Below are 17,911 nucleotides of genomic sequence, written 5' to 3'. Positions count from 1 at the left end.
AACCTACCTTGAATAATTGGTGGCCATAAGGGAAAGAAACAAAATTTGAAAAGGGGTCTTTGCAGTAAGTCTGGATGTGCCACTGCAAGGGTAAAACAGGCTTGTTTGTTTCTCGTACGACTTGGCAAAGCCTTCAACCATTCTGTATGTGTTGTCAGTCTGGAAGACGGAGAGCTGGTTTATGGCATCTAATAAACTTATTTGACTATAGGAATAATTGTCTTCCTCTCCATCTGTTTATATCTCAAAGATGATTGCATAGTGGTTTGGAGATGCAGCTTTGAGACAAAGCTGTCTTTAAGAGGAAATGATTCTGGGTGGTAATTCACTCAGAGGCTGCTCAGGAGACTGCTTGGGAGGTGGCAGTGAAGAGCAATTATATCTTATTTTAAGACATGGTCCCATGTAGCCCAGGCTGGCCTCAGACCTACTCTGTAGCCAAAGATAACCTTGAGCATCCTCCTGTCTCTACCTCCCAGTGAGGGTATCACAGGTACGTGTGCTGCTCTACGGTGTATGAGTGCTGGAGATCCAGCCTAAGGTCTGGTGTGGATGATACAAGCATCTACCAACTGAAGTGGAAGATAGGTTTGTAAAGAAGAGCCTGAGCAAATGCAGGCATCAGGGTAGCCAGAGCACGGTTTAAGGACGCTAATTAATGGGGATCCTTAGAATCCTAAGAACAAACATCAAATCCAAATGGAGGAATCGGGTTTATATTCACCCAGCTGGATTATGTTTCCCTGTGAGTGCAGAGAGTAACTGGAAGACTCATCACATTGGATGAAGACGGAGACGCAGAAATCCTTATACATTTAGAATGAAGAAAACGGAAGATCCAGAGTATTTGGTCAATGACCCAGAAGCCACGCCTCTTCCGGCAGACACACAGGAAGTGTTTGATAACTGCAGAGAGGTGGATGGAAAGTCCGGTGCTCACTTACTTCAGAATCACACAGCCTGTCCCTGTGGGTGGCGCTATCCAAAACACCTGGATCCGTGTCCTCCTCCGAGGGGTGCTTTCAGTGACTGCCACAGGACAGTTACTCATAAACTGGGTTTCTTCTTCATCTATGATCTGTGAAAAACAGAGGAAAATAAACACATTAAAATGCAGCATCCTTGGGGTTGGGCGTTTGCACAGGACTCTGGGGACTCTGAATTGACTATTTATTTATTGACCTGCCATTTGGCATTAATGACCTTTGACCCACAGGCCCCAGAACAGTGCCTGGCACAGAGTTCCCAGAGCAATATGACGATAAAGATCTGGCGCGTTTGTGATCTCTGGATCCAGACACTGCACCAGCACTGACAGCTAGGTGATGATCTGGCTTACCTACTGTTTGTTCTACAACCACCTGTGCATGCCTTGCTTCAGAAGAGGAGGAGGAGAGGGAGGAGGAGGATGACTAGCGAGCACCGTATGTCTGAACCTTGTTGCTGAGCTGCAGGTTTAGAACTTGATTAAAACGTTTAAAATCTCTCGTAGTGGAAGCACAGCAGAACACAGAAGTCACCCAGCTTTCTGACATACCAACTCGAGTAACTTCTACTAATGCCTTCTATTAGATTGATAGTCTCTATATTCTTCTAAATTAATCACAGTGACTCTGAAGGACACTACAAACAAGGTAGTAGCCACTCTCATTCCTCCAAACCATGTCAGCCAGCCCTTCTGCCTCCTTGTATAACTCTGTAGTAGAAGTGTATAAGAATAGTTAGCGAGAGGTGCTGTATCCAACTGTGTTCATTGTCTTTATTTCTTACTGACAGTTTCATGTTCTTTTTTTAAAAAAACAATTATTTATCTTATGTATTTATGTATCTTATGTAGCTGTACATTGTAGCTGTCTTCAGACACCAGAAGAGGACATCCAATCCCATCACAGATGGTTGTGAGCCACCATGTGGCTTATGAACTCAGGACCTCTGGAAGAACAGTCAGTGTCATTAACTGCTGAGCCATCTCTCTGGTACCAGATTCATGTTCTTATAATAACTCTTAGTTAATTTCAATCCCATAACCCTCTCTTATCTCCCCTCCCTCTTCTGTGGAATTTCTTCATTCCAACAAGTACCTCTCCTGCTTTCATGGTGTGTGTGTGTGTGTGTGTGTGTGTGTGTGTGTGTGTGTGTGTCTGTGTGCCTGTCCTCTCTGGTTTAATTAGAGTCGCTTGCATGAGCATATACGAGAAGTTATTTAGTTATTTACTGAAGTGTGGGGAACTTATCAGGGGGTTCCCCACTGTCTTAGTTAAGATTATTATTGCTATAATGAAACACCAGGACCAAAAGCAAGTTGGAGAGGAAAGGGTTTATTTGGCTTACACTTTTCCATCGTTGGAGGAAGTCAGGGCAGGAACCTGGAGACTCATGCAGAGGCCATGGAAAGGTGTTGCTCATCATGCCTTGCTTAGCCTGCTCTCTTATAGAACCCAGGACCACCAGCCCAGGGATGGCACCACCTACAATAGGCTGGGCCCTCCCCCATCAATTGCTAACTAAGAAAATGCCCTACTGATCTTTTTGTTGTTGTAGTTAATTTTGTATCCAGCCACTCTGCTGAAGGTGTTTATCAACTGTAGGAGTTCTCTGGTAGAATTTTTGGGGTCGCTTATGTATACCAGCATATCATCTGCCAATAGTGATACTTTTGACTTCTTCCTTTCCAATTTGCATCCCCTTGATCTCTTTTAGTTGTCTTACTGCTCTAGCCAAAACTACAAGCACTATGATGGATAGATAGGGAGAGAGTGGACAGTCTCGTCTAGTCCCTGGTTTTAGTGGGACTGCTTCAAGTTTCTCTCCACTTAACTTGATGTTGGCTATTGGCTGGTTGTATATTGCCTTTTATTATGTTCAGGTATGTGCCTTTGTATCCCCCATTTCTCAGGAATTTTAACATGAAGGAGTGTTAGATTTCATCAAAGGCTTTTTCTTCATCTCCTGCGATTGATGGTCATGTGATTCTTTTCCCTTTTGTTTATATGGTGGATTACTTTGATGGATTTTCATATATTGAACCATCCCTGCATCCTTGGGATAAAGCCTACTTGATCATGGTGGACGATGTTTTTGATGTATTCCTGGATTTGGTATTGTATTTTATTGAGTATTTTTGCATCAATATTCATAAGAGAAATTGGTCAGGCTTCCCCAGGTGGGGCTTGGGGAAGGCAAGAGAATGCTAAGCAAGCAATTAGAGAGGCTGAAAGGAAGAACTGACAGGAGCTGAGGATGAAAACAAGGGAGAGGGGCTATTGTTGATATGCCCAGTCTAGTGAGGAGGATCTGGGGAGTTAAGTTGAGTGAGCGTTTTGTCTGGTCTAAAAGAAACTTGGGACAAATGGCTAACTAGGGTGCCTTTTAACACACCGAAGCACTGGCTGGCCTCCAGGCACACTCAGTATTTATGCCCCTCCCCTCTGTTCTTTTCATCCTGCACCCTCCACTAAATCTCGCCAGCCATGGGCTTCCCTTTCCTCAGCCTCTCATTCCTATACAACCCCTCCCTTTCAGGCACACGAGTGCCCTCTTGGTCTTTCTTGCTTTTCTCTATTTCTTTTCTTCTTTTCCTCTCCCACTCTCCCCATCTCATGGGCACATTCAGACTGCTGGTCATGCTTAGTCTCCTACAGTCTCTCTCTGCTCTGGACTCTTCCAGATGCCTCTGGCTGTTCTCTTCCTCATATCTACCATAAAAACCCCTTCAACTAGAAAAAAGAAAGGAAAGAAAATGCCCTACAGCCTGATCTTACAGAGACATTTTCTCAATTGAGGCTCCCTCCTCCTGGATGACTATAACTTGTGTCAAGTTGGCACAAAATTAGCAGGCACAACTAACCCCTTGTCATCTTGACACAGAAACATGTCAGTGGTAAGCCACAACCTTTCCTTTCTTGTTCATCCTCAAGATCACACAGTAATATTGACATCATCACAATAAAAAAATATTCCAACTTTTAGAAGTCCCACAGTATTTAAAAATTAAAAGTTCAGGCTCTTTAAAATACCCAAACTCTTTTTTAAAATCCAAAGTCCTTGTAAAACTCCCAAATCAAGTTTAAAGTCACTCAACTGTGGGTTCCTGTAAAATTAAAAACAAATTAAATACTTTCTTACTTCAAAAAGGAAGGGCCAGGGCATAGACACACACTGAACAAAGTAAAACCAAACTCCAACTGTGTAAATAACTGGATGTCCAAGGTCTGGGATCCAGGCATGATTGTCTGGGCCCCTCTTTAGGCTTGGGTCACTTCTCTGACTCTGCCCTTCTGCAGTACAGGCAACTTGTCTTTTGTGTGCTGGCTGGTTTACTCCACTGCTGCTGCTGTTCTTGGTGGTTGTCCCATGTTTCAGCATCACCAAAATGCCAGAGTCTTCTGCTGCAACTTGCTGCGCTTGCCTGTCCTGCGTTCTCTTCAGGGACTCTAGCTCTGCCCTACAGTGCCAAGCCTCAGCGGCTCTCCATCACTCCTTCAGGGTAGCCCAGGTACCCAGGTAGCCTCTACACCACCAAGTTCAGCTGCCAGCAGGAGGTGCAACCTTGGGCATCCTTGGAAAACAGCAAACACTTCCCAGAGGACTTCACTTTGATCATGCTGGTCTCTTTATAATCACGGGTGATTGAGCCCCAGCTAACTAGAACCACAGATTCTTAACTCAAAATAGCAAACTGTCTTGATAGAGTCATTAGAGGATTTGCAAATTTCCCTCTGGAATTTCACAAGCCAGGCTTCCACCTTCTGCTTTTCTTTCAACTTTCTTATCTTCCAAGCTCCCACAGAACAGCCCATCAAAGTTTAAACACTCAATGATTCTCCATCCCAGTGTTCCACAGTCCTTCCATAATCATCCCAAAATCGTATGGTCAGATCTGACACAGCAATACCCCACAATCCTGGTACCAACGTGTCTTAGTTAGGGTCACTATTGCTGTGATGAAACACCATGACCAGAAGCAAGTCGAGGAGGAAAGGGTTGATTTGGCTTACACTTCCACATCATAATCCATCACTGAAGGAAGTCAGAACAGGACCTCAAACAGACCAGGAACCTGGAGGCAGAAATAGATGCAGAGGCCATGCTGCTCATTGGTTTGACTACCCGGCTTTACTCAGCCTGCTTTCTTATAAAACCCAGGACCACAAGCTAAAGAGTAGTGACACCCACGAAGAGATGGGTCCCACCACAATGATCACTAATTAACAAAATGCCCTGCAGGCTTGCCTTCAGCCTGACCTTACATTTCCTCAGCTGAGGTTCCCTCCTCTCAGACGACTATAACTTGTGTCAAGTTGACATAAAATTAGCCACACAGTCACTAAAGAAGATCTCACAGAGCATAATTCTTTTTATAAATTTTTGGATAAAATTTTGTATTCCTACATTTTATGTTCATATTTTATATTTATACATTCTATATTTTTATTTTCTTAGAATTTTATATATGAGAATTATATCATTTGCACTAGCCTTCCTTCCCCTTTAACTCCCCCCATGTTTGCCCCAATTCCTTCTTAAATTTACTCTTTACTTAGTCACCAGTGACTCTGTCTAGGTGGTTTTTTTTTTCATTTTGGGAGATTATTAATTATTGATTTGATCTCTTTAATAGACATAGATCTGTTTCTTCAAGATAAGAGTTTTGGAAGATTATATCTTTTAAGAAATTGGGCTGTTTCAATCCAGGTTATCAAATTTGTGGTTATTAGAGTTATTCACATTATTTATTTAAAATATTTCTACTGCTCTGTACTGATGCCCATTCTTTAGTTTCTACTTCAGTAATTAGTGTCTCTTCTTTCTCAGACTGATCAAAAGCTGTTCAACTCTTTAAAAAAAATCTTAAAAAAAAAAGAACCACCAGATTTGGGCCTTGTTATCTTTCTCTACTGATCTGATATTTTCAATTGCATTGGTTTCTACTACTTTAAAAAAGTATTTATTTTTTTTGAGAACATCTAGATCTCATCTGCTATAATTTTCTTCTTAATGTAAAAGCTCAGACCATTGCATTTTAGATCTTTATTGAAAAATATCATTCAATGTTGTAAGTTTCCCTCAAGCACTGTTTTTTATAACATCACACATATTTTGGTAAACTGTATTTTCCTGTTCATTTATTCAAAGTATGTAAAAAAAATTCTTCTTAGAAACGGGCTATTTACCCTCCAAGTGTTTTGGAATTTTCACACTTGCTGTTATTGGTTTCCTGCTTAATTCTGGTGTAGACCGAAAACGGACCTGTGTGATGTCTGTTCTTTTAAATTGGAGAAGACTTGTTTTAGGGTTCAGGATGTGTTCAAACTTGAAAAGCCTACCACATAAATAGGAATGTGAAAGGTTCGGTTTACAGGTGGAGGTGGTCGATGCTGCCAGGTACAGGCAGGCGATGTTGCTGCTGAATTCAACCAAGTTCTCAATCCTCCTTTCCCAGCTTCCTGGATCTGTCCACTCCTGTTAGAGGTGTGTAGAGGTCTCCGGCTACGACAGGGGCTTGGCTTTTCCTTGAGATTTTAGCCTTGAATGTTTTTGATGCTCTGTGTTCAAATACATAGATTGTTGTCTCTTCTTGAAGAACTAATTTATTTCAGTTTGTATGGTGCTCCTTTTTCTCATAATGACCACTCTTGCCCTAACGTTGTCTCTGACTAAAAGCCCCATAGTGAGTTACCCTCTGCCCTCTTTTGATTAACACTACCATGGCATATCTCTTCCTCACAATCTCTGTCTTGTTGGTACATTTAGATCACCGACATTCAAGGTGATTAGTGGATTATTATATTTACTGCTCCTTTCTATGAATTATCTTTGCTTCCTGTCCATTTTTCTCCTTCACTCTTTCTCTCCCCTTTGTGACTCCTCACTGTGTAGACCAGGCAGCCCTTGAACTCAGAGATCTGCCTGCCTTTGCAAGCTGGGATTAAAAGTGTACACTACCATATTCAGCCAGTAATGAACATTTTAAAATTCCATTTTCTCTCCTTTCTTAGCTGAACAATTTTAATTCTTTTTTAAAAAAATCTGTTTGGGGGCAGGAAAGATAGATTAGTGAGTAAGCACTTTTTTTTTTTGAACATTAGGACCTCAGTTCGGATCCCCAGCACCCAGATAAAGTTTTAGTGTGGTGGCACACTGTAACCTTGGCTTGGAGAGTACAGAGATAGTGGATATTGGAGCTGGCCAGCTAGTCTGTCTGCAATGGAGAGCTCTGGCAGAACTATAAGGTCAGTGTAAGGATCCAAGAATGAGACCCTGGACTCAAATAGTATGTAAATGCAAGTGTTTTATTGCACAGAAGTCCAGCATGCTGGGATTTCCCCATTACCAAGATAGAGAGACAACCAAATGAGCTTGGACGCCTGATTTAAAGCTTGTTAGAGTATTCAGGGGTAGGTGATCGCTTTCTTACCCCATCTCTAAGGGCATTCCATTACCAGAGCGTAAGGGCTGGAAATTGTTACTGAGGAAGTCTGGGGTAGGTCTGGAAACCTGCTGACCCATTGTCCTTGCTTCAGGCTAGATACTTTCTAGTTTTTGATTAGCTGCTTGAAGCCTGGGTTTGTTTTTTTTAACTGACTTGCCTGGACTTGGCCAGTTCTTGGAAACAGAGATTTAGGCCTAGTCTTCTTAACTGCCCATTTGAAGCCTGTCATGGAGTCAGCCTGTCTCATCCCTCTCATCGGGAGAAACAGAGAATGACATATACCTGTTGACCTCTGTCCTTCCCACATGTGCTTGCCTGGGCACTTGCACACCACCCCCCCCCCCAGCTCACACATGCAAAAACCACGTACACATACACCAAAAATAAAAAGAAACAAAAAGCCCGTTTTTAATGGGTATCTTACAGTTTGCAGCATACCTTTAGAGCTAATAAAAAAAAATCCACCTTCGAATTACAGCAGACTGCATCACAGTGCTGTAAATGCCTTGCAATAACAAAGGCTCCCAATTCCTTTCTTTCACTCTATGTTACACACACACACACACACACACACACACACACACACACACACCGGGTACACTGCTGATTTTGTTCTGAACAAGCTGTCACCTGTTGGATCAATTAAGAAAAAAGGTGGTTTTCGTCTTCACATTCCTTTTCTGATGTTCTTCTGAGCTATATTATTTGCCTTCTCTCTGAACAGCTTTTAAAAACCATTTTTAGAAATGCAGTTCTAACTAAAAACAAATCCCCTCAATTTTTATTTGTCTAAGAAAGTCTTTATATCTTCATTTTTTTTTTAAGAACAATTTTGCAGGGTACAGAATTCTAGGTTTGGAGTTCTGTTTTTTCTTCCTTTCCCTGAACATTCAAAATGTTTTATCCCTTCATTCTTTCTTTATTTTCTACTTTCCTTTGCTTCGTTGGTATTTTGTTTTGCTTTGTGTTTGCTTTTAAAACAGGGTCTCCTTATTCAGCCCAGCCTGACTTGGGGCTCCCTCTTTCTGCTTCCAATGTCTGGGATGTGGTGCCCAGCTTTAAACTGTAACTCGCTCTCTTCCGCTTTCCTTCTCCCCAGACTCTCACACATTTGGTACCCCTGGTGCTCATCCCAAAATTCTTAGATACTGTGTTTCTCCTCATTTTTATTCCATTTTTTCTCTCCCAACTTCCCAGAGCTGCATCTTAAGCTCAGAGATTCCTTCCTCAGCTGTGCTGTCTGCTAGCAAGTGCATCGAAGGCATTCTTCACGTCTGTTACACTGTTGTTGACAGCGAGCCTTTGCCATCTTTCTTGGCGTCAGATTTCCACTTCCTTCCCACCTTCAGCTTACATCACCCACCTATTCGCACCTGTTGTGCGCTTAACATTTTTTTTTTTTTTGGTTCTTTTTTTCGGAGCTGGGGACCGAACCCAGGGCCTTGCGCTTCCTAGGTAAGCGCTCTACCACTGAGCTAAATCCCCAGCCCCGCGCTTAACATTTTAATTGCACTGTTTTAAAAATTCCTACTCTAATCCAAAACTTCCTGCTTTATCTGACTCTATCCTGATTCTGGTCAGTCTCTTTGAACCCTGTGTGCGCGCGTGCGCGTGTTTCCTGTCGGAAGGCAGATGAGATAGATGGGGTCAGTTGAACTGCCAAACACAGGACTTTTTATAGGATGTGGGAGGAAAGGAAGTGGTCTACAGGCCTGTAGCTGGGTCTCCATCCTTTGGCGAGAGTGACCGTGGATTAGGAACCTCATTTGAACATCGGAGTTTTCCACTCTTGGCTGGGGGAGGCTCAGAGCTAGGTATTGCCCTGGCCTAGGGTTGGCATATCTCCTTCTACCAACAGGCATGATTAAGAGAAGAATGCTTGCTATTACAAAATACTGGATGCATGAGAGATTTTCTTTCGTTTTCCATTGTTGAGAGATTGGTAGATCTTCTGGTGTAAAACTCACAAAACATTCTGGGACTTCCTTATGTCTGGGTCTCTCTGGTGCTTTTAGCTCTTGGAAGGATGCCCAGGAGCCCCCCAGTAATTCATCTGCCTCAGGGCAGGTTTTCCTGCCCTGGCCAGGGTTCCTATAAAAGTCTTTGCTTTGTTAAGTGGTGATTCTGCTTATTTTCTTGTCTGTCTCTTTGATATTAGGGACAGCAAGTGGCTCTTTCTCTTGTTCCTCTCAGGTCATTATAGTAAAACAGCAGGGACCAGCCCTAATAAGCAATGTGCTGTATTTCTCAGAAATCTGGAGGCTGGGAGCCAATACCAAGGTGGTATAGGTTCAGTGTCTGCTCTTCTTAGAGGACTCCACCCTCACACAGTTTGGGGAGGGTATGGATAGGCTCCTCAGACCTCTTACAAAGGGCCCGAATCAATTCCTGATGGCCTCATAATCTACTCATGCCCAAAGTCTATCTCTAATACAGACAAGTTGGAGAGTGTGAGCTAGCACGTGGATTTTCAGGGGTTACAACCACTCAGATGCTAGTGTGCCCTTTGTTGACCTATTTTTTCTGCATGTCCTCAAAATACTTGTTTTCGGTTTTTTTCTGCTTATTCAGAATGGACAATGTGCACGTTTCAGCTCCTTACAAACCACACCAGCAACCAGAGTCTCCCACTTTTAATGGCACTTTCTCCTCCCCACCCCTCCCCTTTCATGCAGAGTGAATGTGTAATTTATTATCCAAATCAGATAAAAGGGATACTTTCTGCAGTGCTGGGTATCAAATCCAGACTCTTCCAAATGCCCAGCAAGCATTCTACCACTGAACCACACCCCCTTATTCCCAAAGAGCTGCTATTAATGGTTCTGGGCCAACAAATAAAACCAAGACTTTGTTAGCCAGTGAGGGTAATCTTAACATGTTTGGTTTCACCAAACTCACTTGTTTCTGGCCTTTCTACTCTGCTCCACCCCCACAGGCCACCATCCCCTCGTTGTATTACAATAGATTCTGACATCTAGAAAGTCATGCAAGTCTTCCTTCCTTATCTTTATCAGCATATGCTAGATACTTACGTTTTAATTCTCAAAGGCTGTGTGCAAGCTCCCTACTGTCATGGCCACTGTACCTTTCTAGTTTTATATATATATATATATATATATATATATATATATATATATATATATATATATATATATCTTTGTGCTGTTTCATCGACCTTTGGGATCTGGTCAGCGGAGTCCAGCCCAACCCCAGCTCTGCCCACCACTGCCATATATATGTGCTGAATCCCATCTCGTTCCCAGCCACAGCAGAGGCCCAAATCTTCCTCCAACCTTCCTCTCTTCCCTCCCACTCTTGCCCTTTTGCAGAAACAGAAAGCCCAGTATTATCTGAGCAGGCCCTTTCTTTCCCAGGCATCATCACCCGGCTCTCCTCATATCTGTGTTGACAGAGACACATTTCTTCTTCTCACATCTGCTTTGTTTCCTGACACCAACACTTGTCCCTTTTCTCTGGTCCTGATTCAGTGTTTGTTGCAACCAGATCCTTTCCATAAAGCTCCTGAGCACATTCTACTCTTTCCCATCTAAAAGACCCTCTCTTAGCCTCCCCCTATACTGACCTTACCTTTCTCCTCTCCATCACAGTCAAATCACTAGAACAACTTGACTAAACTTACTGCCTTCACCTCCTCCACATTCTTATACCCAGTTCTGTGTATTTTCAGTGCACACTATCAAAATGTCTCTGGCTAAAGCCTCTGCAATGCTTACCCCATCGGTTCTGGTTCTGCCACATCTCCCATCCCACCCTGCACTGAGGCTTATCTCCCTCACAGACCTTTTAAAAAACACGCCACGAGTTTTAAAGTCTTCCTAGGCTCCTCCACAGCTTCCAGAATCAAGACTAACGTCTTTGGCGGTTTGACCCTGCCCTCCTACCCCAGAGCCTCACTCGGCTCCATCTCTCTGCTCCTGTTGTTCTCGGCCTCTCTGCTTGTGTGCTTCCTCCTGCCAAAGCCTGGTCAATTCCTACTTCCCAGGCCTTTTAAAAATCCGTGTTTCCTCAGCACTTAGCACATATCAGATGTGTCCTTAAGAATGATGTGAGCAGCCAGCCTCAGGGTCAGTGGGGAACTGGTCCCAGCAATGTGTAAAACTGCACAGCGTCTACGTATAATGTATGCAGATCCTTCCTTATAATTTTATCATCTCGTGATTGCCTACAGTGCCTATATATGGAAGTAGTTATTACAGCCTACTGTTAGAAAATAGTAACAACTATGCATATGTTTTAATATTTTATTATAATAAAATATTTTCAGCCCTCAGTTGGTGCGGACACGGAGAGCTGAATGAACTTGCCCTCCCTTTGGTTGAGAGGTTCCCGCATCTCTGCCCTGGCTACAGTCTCTGCCTGGGCCCCTTTCCTTGCAGTCTTAGGACTTCCAACTTCCCATGTTGCTTTCTTAGATACTGTTAATGGCCTTGACACTCGTCCCAGCTAGTATTTTTTAGTGCTTCCTTCTGACAAGAGACTTTATATGTATTGTGCCAATTCCCCTCAGACACTGAAAAAGAAATACTATTGGGGAAGCTGCTACAGTGTTCCAAGTTCCAGAGTGGCAGAGCCTGGGTTGGAGCGCAGGGCTCCTTGGCTGGAAGGCTTACTCTTTCCTCTACGCTGCCATCCTCCTGTGGCATCATTCCTTACAAGAAGTTTCTATCTAGTCAAGCTTTGTCCCACGGATCCACATATACAAGAGGAGCTCACAAGTAAACATCCTGCTGCAAAACACCAAGTACTTAGGTTAAAGAAACAGCCTTTTGCACTATCTTTTCCTAAATGATACTCTGGGTCCCCTGTTGCAGTTTTGTGGATTTCTAAATGGGTTTCTTGGATTTGCACAAACAAGACCCCATTTGCTCACTGACACAAAGACCTTCTGAGGGTGCTCTGAGCCCCAAGTCTGGTAGACCACATGGGGAAAGTCAAAGGCATCAAATATTTAATTAAAATATACTGTACGGTGGTGTTTAACATGGTCACATCGTTTACCCTTGACAAGAAGCTCAATGTGTTCTGGTCTGGACGCTTACCCAGAAGTGGTCTAAACCCAAGGCCTAGTTTAGTTCAGCTGAGCTCTGACAGACTCTAGGTGAGGAGAAGGCTAAGGCCCCTGGCCGAGAACTCAAACAACAAAGAATGTTTTCCAAGCTATGGAAGCCACCTCAGGTAAATATGGCTGTTTATCCTCCATCTCAGCAGCCAGATGGTAATTAAGCACTGAACAGAAGGAGCTGTTCCTTGGATTCAGAGAACACTCCCAACAGTGCTTTGCTCCTCAGAAAATACCAGCCTCTTCCAAAACAGCCAGCCTTGGATCTGCATGAGCCTGCTCTTCTTTCCACAACCCTGACTGACTGAACACTTCAGCACTGTCCCTACTGGACCTGAGGATGCTCCCATGTTAGCCACCGTCTGAACAACAGCCGTTCATTCCAGTCTAGGCTTCTTTCCTCAACACTGAAGATGAGGAAATTAAAACACATTATGGTGGGAAGCTGAATATAATGATTTTTTATAGTTTATTTTTATTTTCTCTGTATTGGTGTTTTGCCTGCATGTATGTCCGTGTAAGGGTATCAGATCCCCTGGAACTGGAGTTATAGACAGGTGTGAGCTATCATGTGGGTGCTGGGAATTGAACCTGGGTCCTCTGGAAGAGGAGTTAGTGATCTCTTTTAACCACTGAGTCATCTCTCTAGCCCCCAAGTAGAGATTTTTTTGAAGGGTATCACTAAAACGTTCTAAGGCTTACATTCCTATTTTATATACAGGCTAGATAAAGGCCTTTCAGATTATTTACATGTTTAAAGTCATTCTGAGACAAGTTTGCTGGTAAGATGGCTGCTTGGCTCCCTATTACAGACATACAGATCTCATTCTGTGGCCAGTCTCCAGCCAGTTAGGTGAGGCAGACTCTCACCAAAGTCTGTGTGTGTACACAACGTTTGCCTTTCAGAACACTCATAAATCTATTGTCAAAGCAACTGGCCGAGTTGAGTATTTGGCCCTGAATAGCTCTTTCAAGCACGGAACACTGTCATTTTCTTTTCAATGATAGTCACTGAACTTGGGTGTTGAGTCTCCCTGTCACATCTCCATCCCAGGCTGTTCTAGGTCACACCTTATCAGTGTGACTTTCCAAGTTTTCCAGGCTTTCTGCTGATCATAGCTCTAGTCTTGTCACATACCATGTCCTCCTGAAATGTAAAAGATGACCTACTTTTAGGCTTAGGGTGTCCCTCCCTCATCCCATTTATCTTTCTTAAGCCTAACTCCAGCCTCCTTCTCAACTCTGATCTGAATTCTCTGTCCTGACGTATCACACCATCATCCCCCTCCAGCAAACACAGCCTTGAGGGATGCTTGACATAGGAGCCCAGTGAAGTTACGAGTGTTTTAACAGGAGAGTAGGCCATACAAAACAGCATGCTTAGGTGACGATTAGTCAAATGTCCTTCTTGGTGACATAAGGAACTCCTTCAATAGGGAAGCAGAGTCCCCAACATACAGGTGAGGGAAAGCAGTCATTGCTGCGAGATAACCGGGGGTGCGGGGGTTGTCAGGTAATTGAGCAGGAACAGTCTCCACAGCAGGAAACTGGTCCCAGGAACATGGACTTGGGCAGAGTTGAAGTTTAGAAAAGCTGACTTTGTGACCAAGAGTAGCTTCTGCTGCAGGGAACATGGGATGTGATTAAGAGACAGCTCAGGAGCCCAGTGATCAGTGCTGGGGCATCATGATGCTGGGTGCCTGTCAGCGACAATGGTGTGATAATCCCCAAGTGGTGAGAATGGTTGCTTAAGCAGACAGTCATTCCTTGAGTCTTTATTGGTCTGGGTTGGAGCTGAGTCACTAGGTGTGAGGACGGAGCATTAGAAGTTCTAAGTGTGAATTGCTGAGCCCGGGGGTATACGGGCACTGAGAGCCACAGACAGGCACTGGAAGTGAGGCAGGATGCACCATGCTGTCCACCTCTAACATTTCATCTTTGGAGAAGGGAGGGGTGGAAGCTATACGTATTGGTGGTTTCTGAGTCGGGCGAGGTTGGATCCAAACACAGCCCTGCCATTTTTTAGGTGAATGACTTGGGACGAGTCTGTGGACTGCTCTTCAGCATCCCAGCAAAATGCAAATAACAATAATACCCATCTTGCTTGGCTTGAAATAGTTTTCATAAAGCCTCCAGAAAATATGCCTTCAGTCTCTTTAATTCCCTTTTAGTGGCAAGCACCCTTACCCTAACCAGGGATGCTCCAGATCCCTGAGAACAGGAGTTCCCCCAGTACCAGGAGTTGACTAACCAGGAGGGATCCTACATAGAAGCAGGAATGACTCTTGTTACTGCATTAGCAGCAATGGTTCATTATAGGAAAATCAGAAGGCAGAGAGAGAGAGAGAGAGAGAGAGAGAGAGAGAGAGAGAACTAGTTATTGTATGGCACTATGGTAGTTATTGATGCCTGTGTATATCTTTTCATATATATTCACAATATATATATATACATACATGTACATATGCATTGTGTATATGATATATATATTTTTTTCAGATATCTTGTTCCATTCTGCAATATATCATGACCATCTTCCTTTTCCATTCAATATATAATCTCAATAAAATTGTTCCTGGCTGAAACATATCCACTTTATCATTTAATAACAATTATCAAAATGCTGAGCATATGCTGTTTACAGTTGGAGACTGCTGTGATCATCCTTAATGGCTACATTTTTATCTTTAGCTTTTCTGAAATTAATGTAAGATTAAACAGAATTAACTGTTGTTGGGTCTTCCTAGGATCAAAATTTTAACTACAATAAAATCTGAAAGAATCCAAAGAAAATAACGCCACCTATCAGATTACCTATTACTAGTCTATCATTTGGGCCTTTGCAAGGTTTATTTTTGTTTTTATTTTATCTGTGTGTTTTGCCTGCTTGTATGTCTGTGCACTACACATGTGCGGTTCTCTCAGACATAGAAGAGGATACCAGGTCTCCAGGCTGTACAGAAGGTTGTCAACCACTTTGTGGGAACCGAACTCAGGTCCTCTTCAAGAGTAGCCAGTGCTCCTAACTCCCTGCCCACCTTTCCAGTCCCCACCAGGGAGTTGTTATCACTTGTCTGTTTTGTTGTTTTCATTTGAAGACCACTGAAGGAAAGACAGATACTTCTGTCTTTTATGAAAGAGCTTTCAAGGTAGATTTCTTAATATTAAAGATCTGATTTATATTGCTCCAAGAGGCAAGCTTTTATCTGGCAAAGTTTACAAAGACAGAAAAGAAAAGGAGACATAACCCCAACTATTTCAAATGTTTGGTTTGTTTCTTTTAGCCTTTCCATCTGTACTGGGAAATGTGAAACAAGCTGTGTTTGCTTTGTGTGTGCACTAAGAACCTCAACTCTTTGGCAAGCTCTTCCACACCCGCCAGAAGCAGTCCGAAGGGCTGTGGGCTTTGGATGGACGCCCCCTTTTCTGTTCTTTCTGTTTGGTTGTTGCTGTTGTTTTGCTGTTTTTGTTTGGTTTGTTTTATTTTGTTTTGTTTTGTTCCTGACACAGGGTCTCTGCATGTGGCCCAGGATGCTCTTAAATCTAAGTGTCTCAAACTGATCTCAAACTCAAGATCCTCCTACCTCAACGCCTGAATGCTTGCCTGATAGGTGTGCACTGCCCCCCAACCCCAACCCCTGCCGCTGTAACTGGGTCCCTCTGCTGGGCCATGAAGATTCAGGCCCTATCTCCTCCATTAGGATACCAGAGTTCCACCCTTTCACCAGGCCTCTTCGAACAGATTCTTATCTTTGTTTCATTCATCTCTCCTACATTCTTTTACTGCTTCATTTAATCATCCCTAGGGGTATTCTCTTACTTCGAGCCCCAAGAAGCACTCAGGGATCTGGCAGATGCACAGGCGCAGTCTGTGGCCCCTCTGGAACTCCTGCCTGGGCACGCAACCTCCGAATCTACCAAGAAGGAAGGAGCTCGTTCCCAGAGCCCCCAGAACGTGTTCCTATTAACAGCAGACTAAATCAGTCCGTATGCTGTGTGAGTTGCTATACACAAGGGAGCTAACAGAGCAGTCCAGGCTGGGGAGCAGGGCTGGACCAAGAAGTGTGGGTGTGCTGGGCTGACTAGTAATTTGGCCTCCTTTCAGAGTGATGTTCTCTAAATATTTGCCCAACATTCACTTGGAGGAAGAGGCTGAGCTCTGCGTGGGAGAAGGAATCTAGAAAGACTGTGGGCTCAGCAATTCTTTTCTCTATGCCCTAAGCACAAGTCCTGGTCCTGACCCATGCATGACAACTCAGAGGCCTGGAGGCAGAGCCGGCACCAATTCTTCACACTCAAGTGCTCTGCAGGGCTTGGGGGCGCTTCTGCCAACAGACAGTGCTGTAGGTGTAGGGTCTGACTGGCCCAGCAGCCTTTGTTCATGGTCAGCATTCCTTTTGCAGACTGATTCTCTTTTCTGTAGAATGGGTGGTAATGACAGTATCCCCTTCAGCGGGCTGGAAGGGCTTAATGAATCAATCAACAAAGGCACTAAGAGGTCCCTGGCACAAAGCTATCACCGTGTGTGCTAGAATCACTGAGTATTATTATCATAAATACTATCATTACCGTTCTCCTGTCATGTTAGCTGTCAACAATTCTGAGAAAGGCCGTTTCCTCTATCTCAGTACATTTCCAGCCATGTTCTGCTCCTTGCAGCCTGGTATGCAGGGCACCATGCCAGCTGGACCTCCCCTAAATCCAGTGCAGCTGGGGAGCTTGGAGCACAGTGCACAGCTCCTTTGGACCAGGGGCAGGTGTGTGCATGTATGCATGCATGCATGCATGCATGCCAGGGGTATGGCAGTCACCCCCTGATCGGTCTTTTCATTTTAGTTTTATTTATTTGTGTTCTGTATATGAGTATTTTGCCTGTGTGTGCCTGTGTCTGTGTCTGTGTGTGTGTGCGTGTGCGTGTGCGTGTGCGTGTGCGTGTGCGTGTGTGTGTGTGTGTGTGTGTGTGTTGCCCATGGAAACAGAAAAGGGTATAGGATAAGCCACGGATGGTTATAAGTAGCCCTATGGGTCCTGGGAATCAAACTCAGGTCCTCTGTAATTGTTTTTTAACCACTGACCCAACTCTCTAGCGCTTCTGGATCATCCACTGTGGCCCCAGAGTAAAGACACTGGAAGATGCTAAGAAGAACAGAGATAATGTATTTACCTGGAGGGGGAAATCCTAAAGATAATGAGGATCATTCCTCTAGAAAATTCCAGAACAAAAAGCAGAATTCCCCTTCTAGACAGGTGAAGTATGCCACTTGGCTTCCACAGAGGAAGCCTGGGGTCAGGGAGGGAGAACTCGAGAGTCGGCCATGAGCAGGCCTGGTTCAGGTTTCTGTTTTGGTAAGTTAATGACCTTGATGAAGTCACCTGCCTCTCCATCCGTCCATCCCGAT

The 17,911-nt window shown here is 43.8% G+C and overlaps 1 protein-coding gene across 1 annotated transcript in view; it reads right to left on the bottom strand.

The window, feature by feature from the left end:
* The window catches only part of Spon1 (spondin 1), a 299,164-nt gene that overhangs the window by 219,226 nt on the left and 62,027 nt on the right, over nt 1-17,911 (bottom strand). Inside the window, exon 3 of the mRNA NM_172067.2 lies at nt 945-1,078. Coding sequence (NP_742064.2) covers nt 945-1,078 — 134 coding nt within the window. The remainder of the gene's footprint in view (nt 1-944; nt 1,079-17,911) is intronic.

Source organism: Rattus norvegicus, chromosome 1 (genome assembly GCF_036323735.1).
Source record: "Rattus norvegicus strain BN/NHsdMcwi chromosome 1, GRCr8, whole genome shotgun sequence".
Taxonomy (NCBI): Eukaryota; Metazoa; Chordata; class Mammalia; order Rodentia; family Muridae; genus Rattus; species Rattus norvegicus.
This window is presented reverse-complemented; position numbering and strand designations above follow the sequence as displayed.